The sequence below is a fragment of the Carettochelys insculpta genome, chromosome 17 (genome assembly GCF_033958435.1).
Source record: "Carettochelys insculpta isolate YL-2023 chromosome 17, ASM3395843v1, whole genome shotgun sequence".
Lineage (NCBI taxonomy): Eukaryota > Metazoa > Chordata > Testudines > Carettochelyidae > Carettochelys > Carettochelys insculpta.
In genome coordinates, this window is record NC_134153.1 from 22,798,391 (window position 1) to 22,824,132 (window position 25,742).

The 25,742-nt window shown below is 50.3% G+C and overlaps 1 protein-coding gene across 12 annotated transcripts; it reads left to right on the top strand.

Moving 5' to 3' along the window:
- The first annotated feature begins 1,225 nt into the window (after positions 1-1,225).
- PABPC1L (poly(A) binding protein cytoplasmic 1 like) lies at positions 1,226-25,531 on the top strand. 12 transcript variants are annotated; one of them, XM_075011727.1, is made up of 16 exons: positions 1,226-1,264; positions 7,089-7,300; positions 9,090-9,283; positions 9,871-9,986; positions 10,939-11,078; positions 12,148-12,242; positions 12,621-12,758; positions 13,837-13,932; positions 14,606-14,872; positions 16,764-16,854; positions 17,279-17,407; positions 19,502-19,641; positions 21,360-21,453; positions 22,739-22,869; positions 24,345-24,435; positions 24,818-25,531. In XM_075011727.1, exons 2-15 carry the CDS (start codon positions 7,108-7,110, stop codon positions 24,426-24,428), a joined length of 1,908 nt encoding a protein of 635 aa, XP_074867828.1. In that variant the 5' UTR covers positions 1,226-1,264; positions 7,089-7,107; the 3' UTR covers positions 24,429-24,435; positions 24,818-25,531. The 12 variants fall into 12 exon arrangements, 10 of the variants coding, with proteins under 10 accessions (XP_074867828.1, XP_074867830.1, XP_074867831.1 ...); XM_075011729.1 differs by having other exon boundaries at positions 24,830-25,531; XM_075011730.1 differs by having other exon boundaries at positions 25,057-25,531.
- Positions 25,532-25,742: the final 211 nt, after the last annotated feature.

Sequence of the window (25,742 nt, forward strand, 5' to 3'; positions counted from 1 at the left end):
GAAAAGATCAGCTGGGTTCCTAACTGTTTTATTTGTCTCATATATTTAAAAAATATGGCTCCTCTCACCACTGTACCTAATGCCCTGTTACCACTCAGTACAAGAACAGAAAAGGGGTATGATCCTTGTTTTACAGATGGGGAGCCAAAACACCAGAGGGAGAGCTGACTTTCATTAAGGTTGTGGTGTGTGAGATAACATCTTTGATTAGATCAACTCCTGGTGGTGAGAGAGGAGCTGTTTGGGGTCTTCTGTGCTGTATTTCTCAAGATGAAGCAGGATTCCTGGGGCATCAGGTGGTAGAACCCAACCTCTTCCGCAGCTCGATCAAAGGAGTGGAAGGAGCCCTGGGAAGTCATGGAGTCCAGTCCCCTGCAGTCATGGCAGGGCCCAGCACCAGCTTGATCGGGGTGTGCAAAGTAGGGGGTGGGCTCGCTGAGGGAGTGAATTTTTTAAGGGAAGGGAGCTCAGGCTATCCATGCCATTCAAAAGGCTGAAATATGTGAGGTTTTTATGCCTGTGTATTCACTTTTGCACACCAAGTAATAGTTTTTGCATTCCACACCCTTCTTTTCTTACACCTGCCGCGAGAGGTTGGCTATTTTTTTTGCCTTCTCATACGGGTGTAACTGACATTTCCATGGGCGTGGATAACTGCAGGGATGAAAAGTGGGACCCCAGGTAAAGAGCTCGTTCACCATTAATCTAGATCACCCCTGACAGGGGTTTTTCTTACTGGCTCTTAACAGCTTCAATGACCGAGATCCCACAACCTCCCTTCCTTCTGACTGCTCCCCCCAAGCCTCTCCCCGTAGCATCAGAAGCCCTCCCGAGCGCTGCTCCCCGGCAGCTTTCCCCTTCATTTTCACCATCCAGGGATGCAGTACGTTTTGGGGTCCCGGCCGTGTAGGTCTGTGCTACCACGAGACGCACACTCTGCTGGCCGGCGGCGCTCTGCCAATCAGCCGGGCAGCACCGGAATCTCTCTGGGAACCCTGGTTGCCAGCCCAGGCTCTCCGACCCCGCTCCCTCTTCCGCTCGCAGAGCTGTGACCCGGGCGGGGCTTGGAGCAGCGGGCGGTGAAGCGCCACGCAGCCCGGGGAAGGGGCGACCGGGGGACCACGTGCAGCTGGCAGCGGCCAGGCGGGGGAGTGGCCGCCGGCCCCGCCTGGGGAAGGGGCGGGGCCCGGGTGCCCTGAACGCTTCGCTGGCTGCCGGCCGCTGCCGCCTGCGCTGGAGCTGCTGGGGGAGCTGACGGCCGCGCGTGAGTGGGGGCGGGGTAGCCCAAGGGCTGGGCTGCGGGGGGAGGCGTGTGCCGGGGCTCCCGGCGGCCGCTGCCACGCGTGGGAAGAGGCTGCACGGGACGCTCCCCCCCAGTCTATTGTTAGGAGTACAGAATTCCTCAGCGCCCCCCCTCCCCGGGCACCCGCCGCTCCTTGGGGAGCCGGCGGCGCCCTGGATGCTGAGGCTGGGCTGGGGGCTAGTGGGCAGGGGCGGCGTTGATCCGGGCCTGGAGCTAGTGGGAGGCTGCTGCTGAGCCAGCCAGCCCGAGGGAGGGGCGCGTTTTCAGCCGGAGCGAAGGGGTGGGTGTCCCGCGTCCCGCCCGGTCCCCTCCCTCTTTCCCCGCGAGAGGCCTTTACCGAGTGCAGAAACGCGCCCCGGTGGGGCCTCCTCCAGAAGCGCCGCTTTGCAGGAACCTCATTGAAATGCCTCAGAAGCTGGGGAGAGTCTGAAAGCAGCAGCAAAGGAGGTTTCTTTGGTTTCCTTGCGCCATAGACCAGTGGCTCTCAACCAGAGGTGCCTCTGCCCCAGGGGTACTCAGAGCTCTTCCAGGGGGTCCATTAACTCTGTGTTTCTCAGCCTTTTTATGAATGAAAATGACTTATTTTAATCTGATTTTTTTTAATTTATGCTTTTTGCACAGCCATAAGTATGTTGGCAAGTTTTTTGCTTATAGACTATTCCTTTGAACCTGCCAGTAACAATTACTTTTTTTTGTGTGCCTGAACATTGTAGGTATTTTATTTTATTTTTTAAAGGGGGTACTTTTATTTTAAAAAAAGGGCTGAGAAACACTACGATAGACTGTAAGAGAATGAGCAGCACAGAAATGGGAGGCGAGTTTTGGAGGTGGGGGCTGAAGTTATTAAAAGCGCCTGCTGCTGCTCAGCTATCTGAGATTTTTTTCACAGGCAAATTAATTGCTTCTGAGGCTTGAGTGGTCAGAAACAGGTAGGAACCATTCTGTTGAACCACACCCATTCATTATTAATAACAAAATCTTGACATTAACGCAAGATTTTAGGGGGAAAATGTCAAAGGCACAAACAGAGGTTGGGCACAGTTCTGACTGAATGTCGGTGGAAGTTGTATATCTAACTGCCCTTGTGACATGGATAGTTTCATACTTTTAGGAACCGTGGGTCAATTCTATGATGCTTCATTCCGTGTGTGATTCCCCCTTAAGGTACATCCTGGTGTAAAATTTGAACCTTAAATCCCACAGTGGGCCCTGTGATGGGTTGGTGTATTGAGCAAAGGGTTTATTACAAGGATGTAATATCGCAGAAAATTACGTTGAACCTGGTGTTCTAACTCCTCAGACCTCTCCTTGAGCTATAAAAATTAAACTCGTATTATACTATCAAAAATCTGGCAGAATCTCAGATTCTTCAACAAATCCACAAATATGAAGAAGTTTCCTTTTAGACCTGGTTGCCTGAAGATCCTTCAGAAAGGAAGAAAGCCCTTGGAGGGAAGCCATGATAATTGAAATGGTTCAAACAGTCAAATAAATAAAAACTTGTGTGCACAGAGATGGTAGACATCTCTGTCTCCAAAATGGAGGTTGTCTAGGTGCATATAAACTTATCTAAGTTATGAAACCACAAGGCGGGTGGCTGGTCTGCAGTGAGTGGATTTGAGGGAGAGAGAATGCAACTGGCTTTGATGAGCCCTTGATGTTGAGAATTTAAGCAAGCTGGCTTTGAGAGTCCCAGTCCTACAAATCACCTATGCCAGGCTGAGGTCGAATGAGAGTGTGATGCAGACCATTTTACAAAAGTAAATTCTAGCTTCGCACAATGCTGGGTTATACCCCGTCCCTCCAGACACTGCTCCTGGGCCAGGCCCTGTCCAGTTCTCTACTGGAAGAGTTGCGAATGTGGCTTTGAACTCTTCCCTAGCTGACTCACTGTTTCGTTTCCACCCTTTAAGCAGAGAGTGATTTCTGCTAGGCCTTCCTCCTCTACCAGAGGTGAAATGTTCACTGGTTGGAATGTTAGCACTTGAGCATCCTATCCCCAGCTATGCCACTGACTTGCTCTGTGTCTATGAGCATATTAATCTCCTGAGGTTTGCCTCAAGTGATAATACTTCCCTACCCCAGAAGGATGTTGAGGCATAACTCATGGTTTTATAAAGTGCTTTGAAATTCTCTGAGCAAAAGAACCAGAGAAGCACTGGGGACATTTGTTTTGCCTGCCTGCTAGGCAAAACAGAACCGTATTTCTAAGAGTTAGCTCTTGTGGGCTGACACAGGGGAAAGGACAACCAGGGGTTTAAATGCGATGCTCAGTGGATAGGCAAGGCCAGAGCGAACTTCCACTTCTGGGATAGTGAGGGTTGGGATCACGGCTGGAGACTAGAACTCCAAAATTAGTACATGTTGTAGTCTTAGTCTATACTGCTGTTTCACTGTGGACTAAAGACCAATTCTGAAGGCATGCGGGCCAGGTTTCTTGTTTCCAGATGAAGATTCTTTCCTGATTGCCTGATCTTCCAGCATGGCTCTGTTGTTTTGATGGCATGGGAACCCAGTCTCCGCCATCTTTAACTTACTTGTTGGAGGGGTGAATTTTAGCTGCTGGCTCCACTTATAGGGCAAGAGGATGGCAGACTGACTTTTTTAATGGTGCAAAAATGGTGTTGGCTTGTTTATTCATAACATTCTCAGGCAAAATCAGTGGGTTTGGAAAGGCTTTCTCATTGCCTTGCTTTTCTCCCTGTCCCTCTTTCCCTTCCCAGTGTATTGATTTATTTGTTTAGGCCATGTTTCCCAGCTTCAGCCACACAGGCAAAGAAGCTTGGGCCAGTGTGGCTGTCTGCAGAATTTGAAGATTGAACTGTCATAAAGTTCAGGAATTGCCATTTACTTCCTCTGCTTCTTGGGTATCTCAAATGTGCTTTCTGCATTCCCTTTTCCCCTCATTGCTGAAGGCCTTTCAGAAAAGCAGCCTTCTGACCACCTATAGAGGGTTGTTAACACTTCCTGCCTGCCATGTACTTGGAGCTGGTGACCATGTTAGTACTGTATGAGGGCCAAGGGAGGTACTTTTCAGTTACTTCAGATGTTAGAACCTCTTGGTAGGTCAAACCCTGGCACTGAGTTTTGGAGCTGATGCAAACCTCTCCGGAGATCAGCATTTGGCTATGATTCAAAAGTATTTAGCATACAGTAATCCTGGTGTGAACTATGTACATATTTATTCAGACATCAGTTTGGCACCCATCACTGTGTTATCCTACAGAGCCTTGTAATATTCAAGATGGGCCCTAAAAATCTCAATGAGCAAAACCAACATAACTCTCCCCTGTGGTTCATATCTTTAGCAGACAACCAGGATATAGTTGAGTGGGAAGGGTTGGGCCAAGGCACTTATCTTGCAGCTCTGGGGACGAGGTAGGCTGCAGGGATTGAATACCAGAAACCTGAAAGTGCCGCCAAGGAAATTCTGCCACTAGCAAGAGTTGGTCATCAATTTTTTTCAAAGTCCACATTTCCCAGTCGAGGTCCAGTCTTCACAGAAAGTACCACAATAATGTAAAGTAGATAAAAAAGATTTCAGTCCATTCAAATGTTTGACAGTCTGGAGTTGGCTCACAGAGTCCATCTGTTGATTACATCTGCTCCAGAGGTGCATTTGCAACTTGGGTGAACATCCCCATAGCAAATCTGTATTGTCATCACTTCATTCCACTGCTGCTATGCTTGTCTGGGATATTTCACGTGACTCTTTGTGCTCAGATGCTCTGATTGTTTCCCAGTCAGTTGCAGGAGAGCTGGTCTGTTCTTTGGGGAGAACTGTGGGAAGGGGTTTGAAGGTCTATCAGCACTCCAGTGATTTGGAGTCGCAGGGGGGGGGGGGGGGCGGCGTTTGCATTCTCACTGGCTATACCTCTGTTCCAGCCAGAGTTAAAGCAGAGCTCAGCTCTTTATGCCCAGCCAGATTAGCTAGCCTCGGTTTACGACACTGAAAACCGATATCAGAGTAAAAACAATGAAGAGTCCTGTGGCACCTGAAAGACTAATGCATTTATTTGGATGGTAACAGAGAGGTAGCTGTGTTAGTCTGTACTCCAACAAAACAGCAGTAGAAATGTAGCACTTCAAAGACTAACAACATGATTTATTTGATGATGAGCTTTTGTGGGACAGACCCACTTCATCAGATCCATTGATTTATTTGGACATAAGTTTTTGCAATGAAATGAGCTTTGTAATGAAAGCATCTGCTTGAATAAATTGGTTAGCCTTTAAGATGCCACAGGACTCCTCCTTGTTTTTGGTGAAACAGACTAACAAGGCTACCCTTCTGAAACTTGTCGCCATGTCCCAATGCTTTGTGTGGCTGGTAAGCAGTGAAGGTTAACACCTTTGTAAGAGTGCAGGTTAACCATGCGGTTGAAGAGAGACCCACCCCCAGACATCAAAATTCAAAACTTTTGATCAGAATAAGTGATGTGATAGATTGGCAGTGAAGGGTTTCATGCAACTGAGAGCTTCCTTCTGTTCATGCTGTAGAGCACCATGATACCTGGATAGATGATGGTTGTACAATGTCTAAAATGATTGGTTATCCTGGGTGGAGCCTCATCAGCCATTTTTGTCTCTTCTTTTTTTTTTTTTTTTTTTGCTATTCCTCCTGAAAGCCCTCTTTTCCTTTTGGCTAGTGTCTGAGTGGTACGTGGAATAGCTTATTTGGGCCCGAGTCCTGTGAAGTGAGGGGCTGGGGTGTTTGCGGCACTCCTGTGACTTTTCCTAGCCTTTTCCATTAAGGATCCCTCTTGGATAGGGCAGTTTTAGTCACCTCTGTTATGCAGCAGGAGAAGCACAGAGTGTGTGACTCACTCAAGTTTGTACAGGCTTTGGCAGAGTTCAGAGTAGACCCTCAGCATCTTGACTTCTAAGTTCTGCCACTTTGACCTACTCCCCACATCCCTTAAGAGGTCATTGCCCAGCTTCTACAGCATTTGTGTCTGTCCTATATCCTCCCAGCTCTCTGACAAAACATGCATGCTGGCTCCCAATGCACTCTTGTGGGGACTTCAGCAACACTGAATCTAGCAGTGTAGTGTCACCCTGGGACAGTACAACATATGGGGATACCAAAAGGGATGCTGTCATTGTACGAATGGCAACACCATTGTAGGAAATGTCTATCGCAGGAAATGGTCTTTGGATTTTTGTCTTCTATCTGAAGGAGCAGCTATATAAGGGGTTATAATATAAATGCACCGAGTTGTTTTGGTTACTGTGGAACGAAATTCCTTTTGACATCTCTTAATAATCACAAACAACATCCCACCTGAGGATCTGGTTGTCTGTACAGTTTGTTTGAGATGGGGGATGGGTTCTGGTAATGTACATAAACCCTTCAAGCTTTTGATTATCAATATAAGTGGGAGCAAAGTCTTATTGAAAATACTGGATCTGTGGTACACCTGGAGGGCAGTTGGAGGAATTTTAACCAGTTAGCCAATCAGTATGAGTTTGCAGTACGCTTCCTGGTTTACTGACCCTTTGCAGCGAAAGCTGAGTTAGAACAGTTAACTGGCCGAGCGAGCACTGTTCTTTAACCAGTTAACTGTTTCGGTACCCTTAGGCAGTTCAGTCCAGATGTTACGAGCAAGAATGTTATGGATTCTAGTCTCTGCACTTCAGCCAATGTCTTCCTAGGCAACCGGGGGTTTGGGATGAAACTTTAGTTGGTGGTATTGCGTGTAATAAAAAATCCACATTCTGTTATCTTGGCACACAAGTATCCTTAGTGCCGCAGTAAGTAACTAGGTCTTGCTTCGCTTTAAAGTTAAGCTTTGAGGTCGACCATGAATGCTAGTGGCCCTGGATATCCATTAGCTTCTTTGTATGTGGGAGATCTGCACCCAGATGTGACCGAAGCCATGCTGTATGAGAAGTTCTCACCTGCAGGACCGATCATGTCCATCAGAGTTTGTCGGGATGTTGCTACACGTCGATCACTCGGTTATGCCTACATAAATTTTCAGCAGCCTGCTGATGGTAAGCCTAATAAAACTGAACCCCTGGAAAGTTGTTTTTTATAAATCTGGGTTGGGATGTGGTGTGAGAGCTGATTATATAGGTCATGTTAAGGCTACCAGGTTTAAAATAAATACCGATTTAATGCTTAATGTTTTCTCTTGAATTTGGTCTAACCCTATGCTGGATTCTTACATGGTGCCCATAAGCGTGGCATCTGTGTCTCGCATTATGTGTATGTCTAGATAGAGGGTTGGGGGAGACATCAAGGGCCCTACAGTTGTTTTCTAGCCAGGGGAAAAAGTCAACATGCATGAATAACCTTCCTCAATGATACATTTGCCGTGACCAGCCTCCTATGAGAACAGAGCAGGGAAAAGCATTGTAGCTGTGTCTGTTCAGGAAGGCCAGGATAAACTATAGGGGACTTTGATTTTTGAATCTGGCATCAGAACTGGTATGCAGGAATTTCTTCTCATTTTAACTAAAATGATGCTGAAGTCAGTGGCAAAACCTCCAAGACGTTTTTTGATTTTTTTTGTAAGGAGGTTAGACTTAGCAGCAGGTCGATAGCACTGGAGACTTGTCGTGAATGAGTGCAGGTAAAGGGTTAACTCTTAGAGGGTCTCTGTGGTGGGCAGCCAGCTAAGCCAAGGGGTGGGGAGAAATCCATTTTGTGAAAGGGCACAATTGCAGACTGAGAGGTCTTTATCTGGGTTCTGCGAGAGACCAAAAATGCTGATTAATCCAGTAAAGATCCTGGCCACACCATAATCAGAGCATGGATATGTAAGTAAAAAGGAAATGTTTAGTTAGATGCAATCTGGTTATTTTTATTTTGGGTCTGGTGTGGAATTTCTCAGGCTGGCTGATGATTTTTTTCCCCCCTCTATTCTGCAACTTCTAAGCTGAATTGCAGGGAAGTTATTCTCTGTGCTCTAATATTAGTAATCTTTAGTGGTTATAATTACATCTAGCAACTAAGTACTCTAATTTACTTTCTTGGTATTTTTTCCATCTTTTGTGAATAAATTATCTTTTTTAAGGCAATGATATGATTTCTGTGTCTTGTGCTCTCCGTGTATGCCTGCCTAAAGCAAGGTCAGCTATCAGATTACAGCTCTTTGTTTCCAGGCTATCTTCTAAGGGAGGGGTGAAGCTAGGTGTTTACCCCACAGGAAGATATCCTGTTTCTGTCTGGTTTTAAGGGAGGGCTTTTCTCACTTGGCAGCGGTGGCAGTTTCCCCAGGTCTGGGGATCTGTGACCTTGGGGAGATTTTTTTAAAGCAGAGCCTGTAGAGGCAAGGTGTGTTTAAGGGTTTTTGCAGGCCCCCACTTTTGCACTGGGAGTGTCAGAGTTGGGAGGGAGCCCTGCTGACACTGTACTCCTCTGTTGCTCAAAGCAGAACCACCACGGGAACCACTGTACTGTGAATGGCACATGGGGAGTTTTCTTCAGCTCTGTTGAGCAGAGGGATTCCTAGATTCCTGCAGATGAGCTTTGGGTGGCGATGTGAACAGAGCCCCTTGCCTGAGTCCTCCATTGTACATGTCACTAGAGGACTGTCTGCTGGGGGCTTGGAACCTGACTTGCAATATAGGTTCTTGGCAGCTTCTCTGGTTGTGGTCTATTTGGGGTCTTTTTGCCAAGTCTGGGGCTAGAAAATGACACTTCTCTGCTCCTTGTAACAACCTGATCGTACAGACAGCTGGTGTTACAGTAGGGGGAATACTGGGCCATGTCACGCTTCTTCTCTCCTTGGAATTGTCTCTTCACTTGTTCACAACAAATGTGCATGTTCCCTGCCAGCTGAGAGGGCCCTGGACACCATGAATTTTGAAGTGATCAAAGGTCGGCCTGTCCGAATCATGTGGTCCCAGCGAGACCCTGGACTCAGGAAATCAGGGGTTGGGAATGTCTTTATCAAGAATCTGGATGACTCCATTGATAACAAAGCCTTGTATGATACCTTCTCGGCGTTTGGAAATATCCTTTCTTGCAAGGTATGTATGTTTTTGCTTCAAGAACTAGATTTATCCTACAACTTGCCTGCATTTTTTCTTCACTAGGGAAGTCAAAAGGGTTGGTATCTAGATCCTGCTTGCATCGCTTTGTCCCCGTTTCTTTAAATTTCACTCATTAAATGAATAGAAGCCCATGCTTGATGGGCTGTTGGGGAGGATCTTGGCTATCTTACTTCCGCCAGCAAAGGAGGCTGGATGGAGCTGCCTCCAGAGCTGACACATACTGACTCAGCTCGCAGGGTCCCCTAGGAGCAGTGCTCACCCCTTCCTATCCCAGGGCCTCAGCATGTTTCCTCTGTGGTGTATCAAGCTTTTATCAACCCTGAGAGCTGAGCTTCTGACCTACACACTCATCTCCCTCTACGTGGCAGCATGTCATGAGCATGGGGATCTAGGCATTATAGCTGGGGGGGTGGGGAAAGCAGATGCTGGTGAGGCTGAATGTTCCTTGGTGATGGGATGTGGGTGGGTGCGAGGGAAGTCGGCCAAGGCCGGAGGAAAGGGGTGGGCTGCCTTCTGTTTATCAGCGCTCTTGAGCGCCTGGCTCTGCGCCTCTCCCTCGGCAGGTTGTCTGTGACGAGAATGGATCCCGTGGTTACGGCTTTGTTCACTTTGAGACTCATGAGGCAGCGAATCGGGCTATTGACACCATGAACGGAATGCTGCTCAATGACCGCAAGGTGTAAGTGTGTGTGCCGGCGTGGGATCCTCGTTTTGTGCTTCCCTTCTGCATACAGCCGCTCAGCTCTTGGTTACCAGTGTTGGCTCGGCGTGGTGGTGTGTAGTCAGCGGTGTGTTGGTCACTCTGCTCAGTGGGAAGACGTGCTTCTTGTTCGCACCAGTGCTGTTCTGCCCTTTTTTTTTCCACTGGGCTTTAGAAGTATGGCAGAGATCCTATGAGGGCTGCATTATGGAGGCTGCGAACTGCTGGCACAGAGGGAACACATCCCTAGTCTGGGCACAAGCAGGCATAGAGATGCAGAGCTGCCGATGTCTCTAGCTCTGCCTGGTCCCTGACAACCTCAGAACGTGCATTCGGATCATGTAGCGGAGCGAGGGGTTAGCCTTCTCCAGGCCTCCCCTTCCTCCCTGTGGAAGACCTCCGTGTTCTTGGATCCAGCGAGCTGTCTCTAGATTGCTACCTGTGCCACTTCCCCCCCAGCTGGGGTGCAAGGGTGTGGGTCCACTGAGGATGGAGCTGGCACTGGTGGGAGGAGGGGCAGACCATGCTCCATCTAGGAGGGAGAGGGTGTGTAATTCCTTAGGATCTGCTTGAGTGGGTGGGATCCCCCTCAGCAATGCCTGGCATGGGATGGCTCTTAATTGCAAGCTCTGTGAAGCAGGGACTGTCCGTTCTGTATCTGTACAGCCCCAGCAAAGGGGGGTCCTTGTACTTAGTCTGGCCTCTGGGTGATGCTGCCTCATTAACGTTCAGCACCAACAGCCAGTGTCTCAGTGGGATGTGGTGGTGGGAGTGGGCGAGTTGGATCTGCTCAGGTCTCTGAGATGTAAAAATACACCATTGTGATGACGGTCAACATTGGCGTGACTCTGCTGACCAATTGGCAGCATGTCTCTCCTCTGCCCACTGGATGGATAGTGAGGATTCACGTTCCTCCATTTACTTCCCGCAGCTTTGTCGGCCATTTTAAATCCCGCAGAGAGCGGGAGGCAGAATTTGGGGCGCGTGCAATGGAATTCACCAATGTCTATATCAAGAACTTCGGGGATGACATGGATGATGACCGACTGCGGGAAATATTCTCCAGGTTTGGTGAGTTGTGTTCTATAGCAAGATCTGCCCAGTGGATGGTGAATAGGAGGCCGTGAGACTGAGGAGCACATCCCCGGGGGGAGAACCCGAGTGATGAGTTAGATCTGTCTTATTCATATAACTGGCTTAGTGTGAGCACCACTTATAGCACAAACCCAGCGGAGAACCACACCAGTCATTCCAAATGCCTGCAGTGGTTTAGAGCAGCTTTGCAGAAGGGTCGCTAATTTCATCATGGATTACCCACTCTTGACTGTGACGATGGTGGGTGACTGCTTGCTTGCTTGCTTGCTTGCTTTTCAAAACAAGAAACAGTTGCCTTCCCCAGCCAAGTGAGCGAGTAGGACGTCTCAAAGTTGTGCCAGAGCATGGAAGCCTGTTACCAAAAAGTAAAAGGCTTCTCTCAGTTTAAAAGCAAAAGTTATTCTTTCCTCTGGGTCTCCCAGTGGGTTGTGACTGTCTCCTGAAACAAGGTCTGAGCTTGCTGTTGGGGCTTGAGAAATACTAAATAGTCTGACATTTCTGCAGTGCCTCTCAAAGGCTGCATTTCTGTAACTAGATTCCTCACACTAAGCAGACAGGGATACTTGTTCATCTTGGTTTTATAGATGAGGAAACTGAGGCCAGGGAACATGTGCCTTACCACATAACCTTGGGTGTCAGGAGTAGAACCCACATCTGCTGTGCCAGCCATAAGTTACATTGGGTCGTGACTCACTGGCTGGATAGGTCCTGTGGGGACCTTGCTAGGGGGTGGGCTTAAGGAAGCCAAACTAGTAAGCTGAGGAGCCGGTATACCTGCTGCCAACACTGTCACACCTGTAAGTCTGGATGTCTTTGCTGGCGGGGGAACATCCACGCTGCAAATATACTGGTGATTGTCCTGAATCAGTGCCCTTGTATTTTTGGAGTCACCTCAACACCTGCCATTGCTGCAACATCACTGGCTAAACCTCTAACGAAGTCTTTGTTAGCCAAAGCGGGGGATGTTGGGGCATGCTGTGAACAGAGACCTTGGTAGACGGTGTCTTTCTGGTAGTTCTCAGGCACGGCGCTCTTCTGTTTGCAGGCAAGACGCTGAGTGTCAGAGTTATGATGGATGATACCGGTCGGTCTAAAGGGTTCGGGTTTGTCAACTTTGAGAAGCACGAAGAAGCTCAGAAGGCAGGAGGGTCTTTGCTTTTGTATCGTATGTTGAATCGGGGACATTCAGAACCCTTTGCTCTCATGAGCAGGGGCAGACTGGTGCCAGCTTCTGAAAGGCAACTGACTGATCTGTTCATGTGAAAGATGCATAAGTCCCGTTGCTGTCGCGGCTTGTGAACACTGTGTGTTTGGGTCGCTGGGGTGCAGGCACAGGCAATTGCCCTATGTAAAGAGAAGTTCTTATCTGCCCTGGAATCTGAGCTGGGAAGCAAAGGCTGCTTTTGTACCTTTTATTGGGAAAGTTCTCTAATAGCAGTGGGGGGAGGGGAAGTGAAGTCTGCCCAAAGCAGGGCTGGGAGGCTGCTGGTGTTCAGACTTGGGATCATCTCCTTGCAGGCTGTGGCAGACATGAATGGGCAGCAGATCAATGGCCGGATGGTGTACGTGGGCCGAGCTCAGAAAAGGATGGAGCGTCAGAGTGAGCTGAAGCGTAAATTTGAACAGATCAAACAGGAGAGAGTGAGCAGATACCAGGTAATGGGAAAGAAGTGGAGGGGCCTCAGGCCGTGTGCCTGTTCATTCTCAGACAGGCCCACCAGATGGGGTACCAGCGTGGGAAGCCTCTGCTGAGGCAGGTCTGTGCTACCCTGGAAAATCTAGGATTGAATTAGATGCACATTTGTGCATGCATGGGTTTGGGAAATGTATCCCTTTTTTATTCCTCCTCATGGGGAGTCCATACAGCCTACCTCTTTGAGATGAGGTCTACCTATTGTATGTAGAGTGCCAGTCATTCTTCAAGCTGAGGAAGTGGGTCTTACCCTGAAAGCTCATTACCTAATAAATTTGTCAGGGAGGTTTACACTAGACCTGAAAGACGATCCTAGATACACGATCCCAGCTATGCCAGTTTTATAGCTGGAATCGGCTTATCTAGGGTCAACTTATTTGGCCGTCCTCACTGAGGGAGGTTGATGGGAGAAACTCTCCCATTGACCTTCCTGACTCACGTTAATGAGGGTACAGGGGTTGACTGTTGAGTCCTGATATTTCGATTTCATGTGTCCATAAGTGCGCAAACTCAAACCCGTAAGTCTCCCAGTAAGCGTAGATATACCATCTCCCAGTCTCAAAGGGAAACTTTCAGACATCCCAGTACAAAGGCCTGACCACTGCTAAGTGAGAACAGTTGCTAATCCACACTGCAGCCAGTGCCTCTCTCAGGGAAAGAGCCTCCTTGCTTGCCCAGCGTGCTGGGGTTTCACAGAGCTGCATTTGTAGGACTGAATCCTTAAAGGGGCCAGCCCGGTTCCTTGCATTTACACGCTCCTCTGGGAAAAGTCTTAAAGGCAACAGCTACAAGAAGGAGCATGGAAAGCCAGTGTGGTCCTAAACCATGGCTGTGTCTGCCACATTCTTTCATGCCCCTGAAAAAGGTGAATTGGTAGGAACAGAGTAGTTTGCAAATATGGTCTTTGGGGGAGGAGTCGGTAAGACCCAGCTGAGCAAGTTCCTGTGCAATGTTTATCGTTGGCCTTCTGTAGTCCCCTGAATTTTGGGCCCCTTGCTGTGCTTTTTGGAGAAATCTAGTTCGTGCCCTCTCTCTCCTTAGGGTGTGAATTTATATGTGAAGAACCTGGATGATGGTATTGATGATGAGCGGCTGAGGAAGGAGTTCTCGCCGTATGGTACCATCACTAGTGCGAAGGTAAGACAACTGGACTACCACGGGGAGTTGAGTTCACAAGGCATTAGATCATAAGCAGTTACTGATCTCTGGGTCTGGCTGGGCTTCATGTGGCACTGGCACTGAACACGGGAGGTCCCAGACCTCAGACCTTCAGGAGTCTGAACCTCCTGCACATGAGCTGTGACTTGCATTTTCCACCTGTAGCTTTTCGGGTTGTTTAATCCATCACTGCTGATACTCCCAGCTGCTGTGGGAGCCTCTTATCTGCAGTGCTCGCAGCCCCTGCTAGTCTGGGGAACTGGGGTCAGGAGCCCAGCTCTGATATATCCCCGCACCACCCTCAAGCGGCAGCATACTGGGTTGCTGCTAGAACAGTTGTTGTGTTTTTGAAGTTAGCTGGGAGGTGGTACCTAGAAAAAAAACACCCTAGATTATTACATGTGACTTGGCTTGTATGAGGGGAGCACTGAGGGCTCCTGCCTCCCACCTTTCTGGAAAGAATCCAGTCCCATGCAGCCCCGAGAGCCTCATGCCACCATGTTGGTAGCCTCTGAGTCTGGAGGCTGGCAGCTGTCCACTGAGCCGGTCGCCCTCCGGGCTCATGTCCCCACCTGTGATGTCTGCTCTGTGTGATATGCAGATGGTGTGCCTGGCATTCAGTGGACTTTGTTGTGTTCTAATCTGATTTTAGGTGATGACAGAGGGTGGACACAGCAAAGGGTTTGGGTTTGTATGTTTTTCCTCCCCAGAAGAGGCTACCAAGGCCGTGACAGAAATGAATGGGCGGATTGTCAGCACCAAGCCTTTGTACGTCGCCCTCGCTCAAAGGAAGGAGGAAAGAAAAGCGATTCTCACCAACCAATATATGCAGAGACTGGCCACCATGAGGGCCCTGCCTGGCCCTCTCCTGGGCTCCTTCCAGCCACCCACGGGGTACTTCTTGCCTGCCATCCCACAGGTGAGGCCCCATTCAGCCCTCTGAGAGATGGATCAATATGGAGTCTGAGGAGCTTGCCTAGGTCCAGACCCTCCTGTCTTAGAGGATGAAGAAGCAGAGTTATTTGATTCTTTGGCACCTCCAGCACTGAGAAGATTTGAACCCAATAACTTGTTTTGGGCCCTTAGAGGGGAAAACCTGACGATTGCTATTCTGGGGATGTCAGAGCTGCAGGTATCATTCTAAGTGCTGCATGGCTCTGTACGCTCAGCCCCTCCATCGTTCCACCCCATGATGCAACCAAGCTGATGCAGAATCAGTTACTATTAGAATTTGTCCTGATCATTGTGATGGGGTTCGGGGGTCCCCCAAGCTCTGCACCCCGTCCACAGGCAGGAGTGACTCTCACTCAGCAGGAGAACAGCGGGTTTATTAGCCGACAGGACACAGCGTCGTACAGAGGAGTCAGTGCAGCCGGCAGAGACAGCCAGTCCCATCCATGCTGGGGAGAGGAGGCCCCGAGGGGCCCCTGGAGCTGGGGTCTTGCCCCCTCCTTTGTCTTTCTCTTTCTCCCAGCCCAGACTCACTGCTTCCAACTCCCAGTTCCAGTTTAAACCCTTCAGGCTCCACCTCCTCCTTTGTTTGCAGTACAAAGGTGTTACCTGGTCGTCAAGGTTGCCCTCAGCAGGAGCCCCACAGCCTCTGTGAGCCACTCACGTGTACACACACACATCTCCCATTCCATCACAATCATCTGTCCACTCACCTGGTGGTCGGATGGGCTGTTGTGCCACACTTCAGCTGACTCATCTGCTTGTGGCTAGTTGAGCATCCTCAGCATAGCCGGCGTTGCAGACATCAGTCTCTGCCCCCAGGAGCTTACAGTCTTCACGCTGAACTGTGTGCAGTTAAACACAATGGGCAAGCTTTTCTGAACAGGGGGTCTAAAACTGACTCTTGAGTCCATGTGTTGGCCCTTAAACGAGCAGACATTGGTCTCCCCAGACGTGCTGGGAGCTGCTGCCTTCTCAGTGCTTCTGAATATCAGGACGTCTAGTTAGGTACCTAATGTCAGGCACCATTTCAAAGAAGTTTTGGCCAATGTGTATAGACAGGGAGGTTTGCAGGGATGACAGGGGCAATATATTTGCCAGGCCCCTGCGCAAGGTGAATGGGGTTGGTTCTACACCCCTGAAAAGGGCAGGTCCTGGGGCAGAAGGGCTGGGGGCTGGGGGCTGCCCTCCCACCCCCGGCCGCCTCAGTGCCGCTTGGAACATGCCATCCGAGGTCCAGTGGTAAGCTGCGGCTCTGGCTGCCACAGCAGTAGAGGAGCAGACGAATGGGATGGCTGGAACAGGGGTACAGGCAACAAGAGGGGAAGCAGCAGGAAAAGGGGTCTGTAAACTCCCCAGGAGATGGCACTGCACGTGGGATAAAGGCCGAGTTCCATTGGCATGATTGGCATTCTGCTGAGACGCTCGCTGATTGCATCTCTAAATTGTCACGGGCCAGTTCTCTGCTTTGGACCCCAGAGCTGTGAGCCCCTCTGGAGGCTTCACTGGATTTGCATGTGGGGTTTTCCCCTTTTGTCATTGCGCAGAAGTTAGTCATGACTCCAGCCCCTCAGGGTTTCCTTGTCCTGCCTGGGGTCCTTACCTGAGTACTAATATTTTTCTGGGCTCCAGACTGGGCATTAATAGGTCCTGGGTCTACAGACTTGCTTGTAACTTATGGAGGTGTTTCGAATCTTGCTGCTGCCAGTTTCATGGGGGGATGTCTTGCGCTCTGCTTCAGTCCACTCACCCTATTACGCCTGTGGGTGCCTTGTCACAGTCTCTGTCGCTGCTGCTAGAGGGTTGTAATAATTGGCTCAGGCTGGCGAGTTGGTCACTGTGTTCTGCTCCTTTCATAGCCGCAAACCAGAGCTACTTTCTACAGTCCTAGCCCAATTGCCCCGGTCCGTCCTGCCCCTCGGTGGAGCACACAGCCCTCCAGACCTCCCTGTGAGTGAGTCAGAATCTACTGTGCCGCCTCCTGCCCCCACGGTGGGCAGGCTGTGTATGGTGGAGGGAGCGTCCCTGTGCTTTTGTGTCTGCTCTGAGCAGCCTGGTGTGTGGTTTTGGTTTTTCCCTTCTGGTGCTGGGATAATTTTAGGACTGAGTGTTCTCTCAAAGAAGCACAAGCCATGCAAGGAGGGGGAACTGCTGTTCCAATGTTGCTGGTTTGTGGGGCTCCTGGAGGCAGTGCGCACTGGGAGGCTAACCGGTTTGAATTGCACAGAGTAAGAGAAAAGGCCTGTCTGTCTCCCAAACCCTTTGTCCTCTCACCCCACTAGTAAACGCTGCTTGTATGGGCTCACTTCCCAGCACACGTGTTCTTTACTGCTCTTCCCCATTGGGAGGCTTACAACATGTTCATTTGTTACAGCCGCCTACCACACGGCTACCCCAATCCTGAGAGCCGCTGCTCCACCCCGGCGCCTGCTGTCCAACATCAGCACCATGAGACAGGCATCCACCCAGGTCCCACGAGTGCCACCGCATGCTCAGAGAGTGGGTAAGTCAAGGAGGCAGTGGGCTGGAGGTATCTAGTGAACATGTGTCCAGGAGGGCATTCGCCAGTATCTCTCTCTCTCTCTGGCTTGTATGGTTGTTTAGGGCTTGGAAGGATTCAATTTTTGTTGGTAAATCTCGATTTCACAGCACACACAGACTGTCGGAGAAATTGCACTGATGCCGATCCAAATTTGCAGAGAAGCAAACAGAGAAATGCCACTTGAGTGCTTATTACAATTTTATTTCCAGTTACTGACTTTGTCTGGTTTGACATGCAATGTTAAGTTTGTGTTTTAATGGTTATAAAACTTTGAATAGCCGCATGTATTGTCATTAAATCCCTGCCTGAGGGTCCTTGTAACTTCCCCCACCTCTGCAAATTTCACTCTTTCTCGGTAAGCACTGATGTTACCTGTCACCATTATGAAAATAGAAAATTGTGAACATTTTACCCTCTCCCCCTTTAGGTTGGAGGGTGGGTAAAAAACTTAACCCAGCACGCTACAGCATTCTAGTGAATGCTTTTAGGGGGCAAGGGACTTAAACACTTCTAATGTTGTGCAGTCCGGGCACTGCCTACACTAAAGCACCCTGACTCTGACCAGTCCACTGTGTGCTGTTCAGTAGTAATGACAACACCAAGTCCTAGATGGCCTGAAAGTTTGTGTGTTCCAGGCAAAACCAGATTGGAACAGATTCCCTGGACAAAGGAAACGATTCTTCCCAGCTCCAGTTAAACAACAATAAAGGTTTTGATATTCCAAGTGAAGCGCAGCTTGCCAGTGCTTGTAGTGGAGACAGGCAGGAACTCATGGGCTAACAATGCTCCGCACTGATCTTGTGCCTGTAGATTTGATTTGGCTGTCACGCTCAGGGTTTCCGCTAAGCAATGGCTTCCTGCCCCTGTCTCCATCTGGCTCATTCCCTCTGGGCTCATCTGCTGACATGCAGCTCTTGCTTCTGCAGGGCTGGAGAGTGGGGTTTGACTGTCTTGGCCTCTTGTGCTAGGTATTCAAGTCAAAGGATACCTAGGAGAGAGACTCAGTGGCTTGGCAGTCAGTTAACCTACTCGCTTTTCACTAGCTGAAGTGATGTGGTAGAGAATTGAGCCAGTTCAACAGCAGATTCTAAGGGCCAGATTCAGAGGTGATGTGTGTGCAGGACTTAATTGCCTTCCCTTGCTGCTCTGTCTTTGACTCCTTAGTGTGAGAGTTACACCCAGTTAGTCTGTCTCAGTCAGATTTACCAGCTCGGATCCTCGGTGGTGTGGAAAGGGTGAGGCAGCAGCTGTAAGTTGGTGCGAGGCTGAAGTTGTCTAAGACATGTAATTTTCTGGCTGGGGGTGCCAGGAGAGAGAATAAATCGCAATGGCCTAAATTCTCTCTTGCGCTCTTGTTTTTGTGGCACTTAAACCTGCTCCCTTGGTCCGTCCTGTGCTTTAAATGAGCAGGAGGGGTGAAAGGGTTGGTGGCAGAGAGCCTGTGTTGAGCCCGGCTCTGCTGAGCTGGGTTCTGGGGCTTGCGGCAGCCCATAGCTGAGGGGAAGGGAAGTGTTTCCCCTGTGGCTTGGGAGCAGGCTGCACTGAGAAGTGGTAGTGTTGCTCCCATGTGGTGAAGAGGGAGTTCTGGTGGCCCCGCAATGTGTGTGGAATGGGGGCACAGCCCATGTGCATGGTGGGACTTGTCGATCCGGTCTCTTTAGTTTCCTCTTGCCTTTTTTTGGTTCTTTCCTTTGTGGAGTTGTGCCTGCTGCTCCTGCCCGAAAGGCTGCATGCTGTCTGTGGCGCCTGCTGCGAGCGAGCGAGCCCCGGGCAGTCCCAGCTGATGCCTTCACAGTCGGAGTCCTGGAGTAAGCTCCTAGGGCCCACTGCTGTCCTTCAGCTGCTAAGCATCAGTCTGTGGGTGGCAGGTGGGAAAAGATGGGTTGATTTTGTGGAACCCCCCCCCGACTTTTTGAACTTGACTGGTGCCTGCACGTTGTCGTGGAGGGTGTGTGTTGCCTGCCCTGCTTGGCTCTCCTGCTCCTCGCAGCTGTAGTGCTGAAGTACCTCTCCTACCGGCACATCTTTCTTGCCAACGTTCCTCTGTCTCTCCAGCCAACATCGGGACCCAGACGCTTGGTGCCCGTGCACCCACCTCTCCATCCCTGCTGCGGGGAGTGCCGCAGTACAAGTACTCCTCCGCGGTGAGGAACGTCCAGCCGATAGGCAGTGTGGCACCCGGGCCGGTGCAGCAGGTGAGCCATTGACAGGAGGTGCTGGCGGCAGGGCCAGAGAGTTGCAGCAGGGAGAAGTGCAATGGGATATTGAGAAGCAGCCACCCCAAACGTAGCCTGTACTTCCTGAGCCCCTGAAGGGCAGACATGATGGCCAAGGTCTGACAGGCCTTTTGTGGTACCCATCCGCATTCGATGAGAGCTCTGCTGCTGAGAGAGAGAGAGTTTCTGGTGGGCGTGGAGGAAGGATGGAATCACACCATTCGAGAGTTGTTATCCTGCATGGCCCTGTTAGAGGAGGGGTGGCTATGGCTTTCCCCACTGAGCACTGCTGTCCGGCTGTTCCACCTGTGAATGGGAAAGTGGAGGGTCTCTGGGGTTGGCAGACACTCAGTCATATAGTGCTGCCCCTTGACCTCACCAGCCAGGCAGCTCAGACCAAGTCAAAGCACTGCATGCTGTGTCCAATGCCTTGCATGGAGGCCTCCTCTACGTGTTCCATTTTGCTAATGTTGGTGCGGTCCTCACCCTCCATGGACCAAAGCTGGCCAGCCCCGATACCAAGAGCCCTGAGGAAGGGTGGGGACAGGAGATGGAGTTTAGTCTCCCTCCTGAAGCAAGTCTATTATCTGCTTGTTCGGAAGCTGCCAGGCTCTTGGCACTTAGCAGAGTTGGTTCTTAATGCTGGTGGCAAAGCTGGAATCGAGCAGCTCCTCTTCCATGGGAATGGGGAAGCTCCTCCTCAGGTGTCAGACATGGGACTCCGCAAATGGGGTTCAGAATTGCTTAAAAACAAGTCCTGAGCCTTTTGGAGGGAAGCTGTGAGGGAGCCTCTGGGCATGAGTGGCCCTGAAGGGAGCCAGCGATTTAACGGCGTACTCCAGCAGGAAGCTGCGTGGCAGGAGAGGGCAGCAGGCAGAACCCTTCACCCACAGACAGGCACTCAGGCTGCTGCCGGGTAAGCTGGTCTCCCCTTGCTGCCCCCCTCCCCCCACCTCCACCTCTTTGTTAAGGGAACAGGCTTCTGTTGCTGGCCCTCGTGATGGGGCTGATAGGCGAGCCCTGTAAGGGACACAGGTAGTGGCACCGTCAGCTGCCCTGGGCCCTGAGGCAAGGGGTGTGTGTGTGCGGGGGGGCGGGCCTGGCTTTGTGCCCCAGAAGGGGTGTGGCCAAGAGAAGTCAGTCCTCAGCGGCACAGGGACCCCCCCAACCCTGACAGCCTCAGGCAAGCAGAGCAGCACTGCCGCAGCATTTCAAAGGAGCCAAAGTGGCAGTGGTGGCAGCTAGCACTCCCGGCCCCTTTGAAATGCTGGGTCCAGGGGCAATTAACCCCTTTGTCACCCTCACCTCCCTCCACACCCCCGTCAGCAGGTCTGGGCACAGGCCACGTCCGTTCTGCAGCGGCACAGGAACAAAGCTGTACTCTGCAGCACTGGAGTGCAGAAGGGGCTTTTTCCATCCCTGAGTGACCCAACTAGGTCAAGCTACATTCTAGGGGCAGACCAGGCCTCTGTGTCCCGCTGTGCCGAGTCCCCGGATTGCCTTACTCCAGCCCCGCCATGCCTTCCAAATGGGTAAGGTTAGTGATGAAAAGGGGCTGTAACTACCAAGCCTTGTTAATAGACCACGCCCTTCTTCCCCGACTCCATACTTCTAAAACAGGGACTCATGCACCTCGATTAACCCACACGCTACTTCCTCGCCTTTCTGGGTGACTCTGTCTCTTGTGCTTTGCTCAGGTTGGAGAATCCGCTGTTCATATTCATGGGCAGGAGCCACTGACTGCATCCATGCTCGCTGCAGCTCCTCCGCAGGAGCAGAAACAAATGCTAGGTGGGTGCCAGTGCAGCTGTTCCTTTACACCCGGGTAGGAGGAGATTAACCTCCTGGAGCTGTTGCTGGCTGTGTTGCTTCGCTGTGTGTGCATTGCATGTCAATGAGCACAAGATTTCTTCCTACCCCCCTATGTGGCACTTGAGGGATTTTCACAGCCCTGTGACTATTTTCTGTTGCCTTGGAGACTAACTCTTGTCATGTCTGGGCTGTGTTGTAAGCTGCTCTTGCCTGTAGTCCTGCCTCTCCACGGCCACACAAGGCCCTTTCATACTGTCACCTGAGGGAGTGGTACACTGGATCACCGCGTCCTGGGCCAGGTTAAGGGAATGCCTGAGAGCTCTGGCCGGGAAGGTGGGCCAGGCTACAGTGGGGACAATGTTTCAGGCTCCCCTGAATTCAGAGACACTTCACAGCAGGGGCTTAGCTGGGACAGGAAGTGTGGATGGGCCCAGCTGTCAGGCAGACAGGCAATGAGCAGGGTGGGGGAAGGAGGGAAAGGTTCTCTGTAGAGATGGTGGAGAAGTGGGGGGGTCTGGGGCCCTGGCAAGATGGGGCAGGAGAAATGGGAGACCTGCCCGCCCCCCCCTTGCTGATCAGGGGCACCTGGAACACCCGAGGAGCAGGACACGCTGATGGGGAAGTAGAGGCGGCTTGATATCCTCCACCTACCCCCTCTAACCTCAGCTCGGCGTGGGCCAGCCCAGCTGCCTTCCCCCTCCTGGTGGTGTGCCATGGTCGGCTGCCCCTGACTTCCCCCCATGGGGCACACCTCAGGGCTCGCATGGGGCCAGAGACCGGGGCAGCAGGGAGGCACATGCTGTGCTTGGCACTGAGGGGGTATTGGCAGAGTTGGGGAGGGGAGCACTGACTGGTATGGATGGAGCTGGGAGTGGGTGGGGGACAGACCTGTGCAGCACCTGCCTGATGAAGAGTCTTTGTTCCTGGCCCCTCATCTTTTCATCAGATTCCCTCTCTCTAGTTCAGTGTAAAGAAAGATGTTAGTGATTGTGCATCTGCACCCCACAGTGAGGGCTTGTAAGCTCTCTTGGAACAGGGCGTCTGCATGTAACTCTGCAGCAAGACATTGGTGTGTGCGTGGGAGGCGGGGGGGAGTTTGTCCTTGTTCTGCCCTGCTCAGGCTTGGAGGGGGCATAGATGACAGCTGGGACGTGTCCTGTGCAGGGGCAGGAAAGGTGGGACTCGGAGGCAAAATATTGAAGTCGTTTGAAGTCACCTTGGGTCCTTCTGTAATGTGCGAGGCTGTCCTTGCTGCTGTTCCCAGGTGAACGCCTTTACCCCCTGATCCAGGCCATGCATTCCTCGCTGGCTGGGAAGATCACAGGAATGCTGCTCGAGATCGATAACTCGGAGCTGCTGCTTATGCTGGAATCGCCAGAATCCCTCCACTCCAAGGTAGGCAGTAGCTGGCCTGCTGAAGAATTAAGACTTATGTATGCAGGGCTATCCTTAGAAAAGCCACTTGGTTCTTAGTTATTTGATGGGTGCCCAGAACCTGTTGCTGGTAGGTACTTGGCAAGCCACAGAAAGCAAATGGGCAGAACCGGTTAGAGAGAGAGATGGGTATGTGGTGGGCTGCATATTCCCTGAGCAAACAAAGTAACTCTGAGGTCCCATCTCCTGAAGATGAGATCATTCTTTCACCTTGGAATCTGTTTGGAGATTCACGGTGGACTTGATGCTGGTTTAAATCTTGGATTCCAAGGTCCACAATCGTGGTCAGACTGATGCTTGTATTTGTGTAGAGGTGAGTTCCTAGAGATGCTGTGACTCTGTTGTGCTAAGAAGTGCCAAACTATTGTCAGTTTGTAGTAGTACAAGATCTTGGCATCTTTTCTTGTAGTCATTGAGCAACATGCTCTCCAAAGGCAAAGTGTACTGTAAGTTATTCCCTTTAGCACTTTTTAGAAGCTGTAGGTCATGGAAATCTACATATTTTGCTTTCTCCAGTCCTGTATCATCACCCTCACCCCCTTTTCCTGCACAATAAGAGAGAACCCGTAAAGGAGGCTGGCGAGCATGAAAATGAATTGGCTAAACCTGAGGTTTCTGCAAACTCTGCTCCTGTCTGACACATTCAGTCTGAGCAGTGACCCCCCTGTTCTGAATTTGAACTGGTAAAATATTGTCCCTGTAACTTTTTTTTTTTTCTTGCACATCTGGTTTGTGTTTGGCCACTGGGTCCCACAAAAAAATTCTGTCCTGAACTGATTGGCTCTATTCAGTTGCAGCTGGAGGCAGGATTAATATTTTTTTAGCTGGGTGTCTCCATTTTTAAAGTAACAGGGGCGGGTTATCAGGACAGATTGGACTGCTGGTTCACCTACTTAGGAAGCAAGTCTCTGTGGTCAATTCTAGGCACTTTAGAAAACATCAGTGTGCCCCTGATGCACCTGGTCAACTGCACAGAGCTATATGAAGAGGGAGGTGGGTTGCTGTCTGCTGTGTAGATCACTGGGTATGAGGGATGCAGGTCCTGAGAGCTACTGCATTCTGTTCAGTTAGAACTGATGTTGACTGTTCACATTGTGCTCTGCATCGTTTGCGGGGGGGACTCCTCTGAAGTTATAACAGATGGCGGAAACTCCATGTTGGCCTTGGACCTATCTACAGTAAGGCTTATCTAGAATCAGTAAGACGTCTGGGGTTTAGAGGCACTGCACAGTCAGACTTGCAAATAATAATACTCCAATCCACATGCAATGTTGGTGGACCCCAGCAGCCCTGTTGGGTAACTTGCCTCTTGGAAAGGACATCTGTCCTAGGATCAGGTTGGCGTCAGCGTGGAGTATCCCGACTGTTGCCTGGGTAGGAGTTTCCAGATATCGGAGCAACTAAATGTCTCTCCACCTTGTGTTTTGTCTTGTGAGATCGAGGAAGCAGTTGCTGTGCTCCAAGCACACCAGGCTACTGAATCGTCACTGAAGAGCAGTGCTGCCACATTCCTCCTGTGAGACCCAGGTAGGTGTGAAAGGCTGTGCAGAAGCTGGTCTCCTGGCAGGGTCCCTTCCTGCCTGAAGTGTGAAAAGTGGAGAAGTCTTGTCTCAGTCAATTAAGTGGGACTTGGGAGAGCAGTGAGCGTGTTATGTGTTTTTTTTTTGGTTTTCCCCCCCCCACCTCCTGGACCTGTACTTGAACCTTAATTCCTATATATGAACCAATACCTCCTGCCATTTTCCAAAACTTGATGATTGTACTGGGGACAAATTAATGCTAAGTGGTTAATGATCATGCAAATCTGGGGAGGCGACTTGGAGGTGGAAAACAGAGGAATCTGCCTTTCCTTATAGCCCTCCTGCCTCCACATGAGAGTGCAGAATATCTTATTGTATAATTCTCTTAGAGAATCTTCAAGCCTCTAATCTGGAACTGTTGGCTGTAATCATGTCCCATCCCAGTACAACTCCTGCAGAAGCTTCAGCTGGGCAACAGAAAACAAATGTGCAGAAACTCCGGGCATCCCTTTGTAAGATGAAGTTTGGTCAGGCAGTTTTCCTGTTCTCACTGGTTATTTAATTCAAGTTCAATAAGTGCGAACATCTAGGCTAACTTACTGAGCAGCTGTGTGTAACTTGTCTACAGTGTGTATTTGTTGTAGGGGAGGGACTCTGAAGAACAATTGGCTCTGAAGATAAATCAACTACCACCCTGGCATGCATCACCATGTGTATTGAAAGTGTTTATTTTCTTCTGGGTACAGATGGAGACATTGACTTGCATTCAAAGCCCAGCCTTACTTTTCCTTTGTGCATCAAAAATCCTGCAAAATGATTTTTTTCCCTATAAATCAACTGCATCTGTGAAACACTATCCATGTGAGCTCTCTTCTGGCAACCCTCATCTCTGAGAGTAGGAAGTGAAAACATTAACGGGGTTGGGGGGAGGACACAGGGTAGAATGAAAACCTCTCCTTGTGGGGGAGATTTGACTGGTTCAGTTGTAGGGTTCCATGAGAGGAGTCATCAGAGCTTGTTGTTTTAGTATGTTCTTTGGGTTCTGTAATGTCTTATTTGTTCCTGTATTCGACACTGTAAACAACTGATGATATCCACCACCACTATGTGCTCTTCGGTGTCTTTCTTTCAAGAAGAAATGCTTCCTTCCGTACAAATGATGTCATGGAGTGGTGGGGGGGGGGGTCCCCAGGCCCTGCACCCCCTCTGCAGTCAGGAGTAATTCTCGCTTAGGCGGAACAGAAGGTTTGTTAGGCGACGGGGACGCAGCTTAGAGCAGACTTGTCAGTAGAGCAACCAGAAACGGTGCAATCC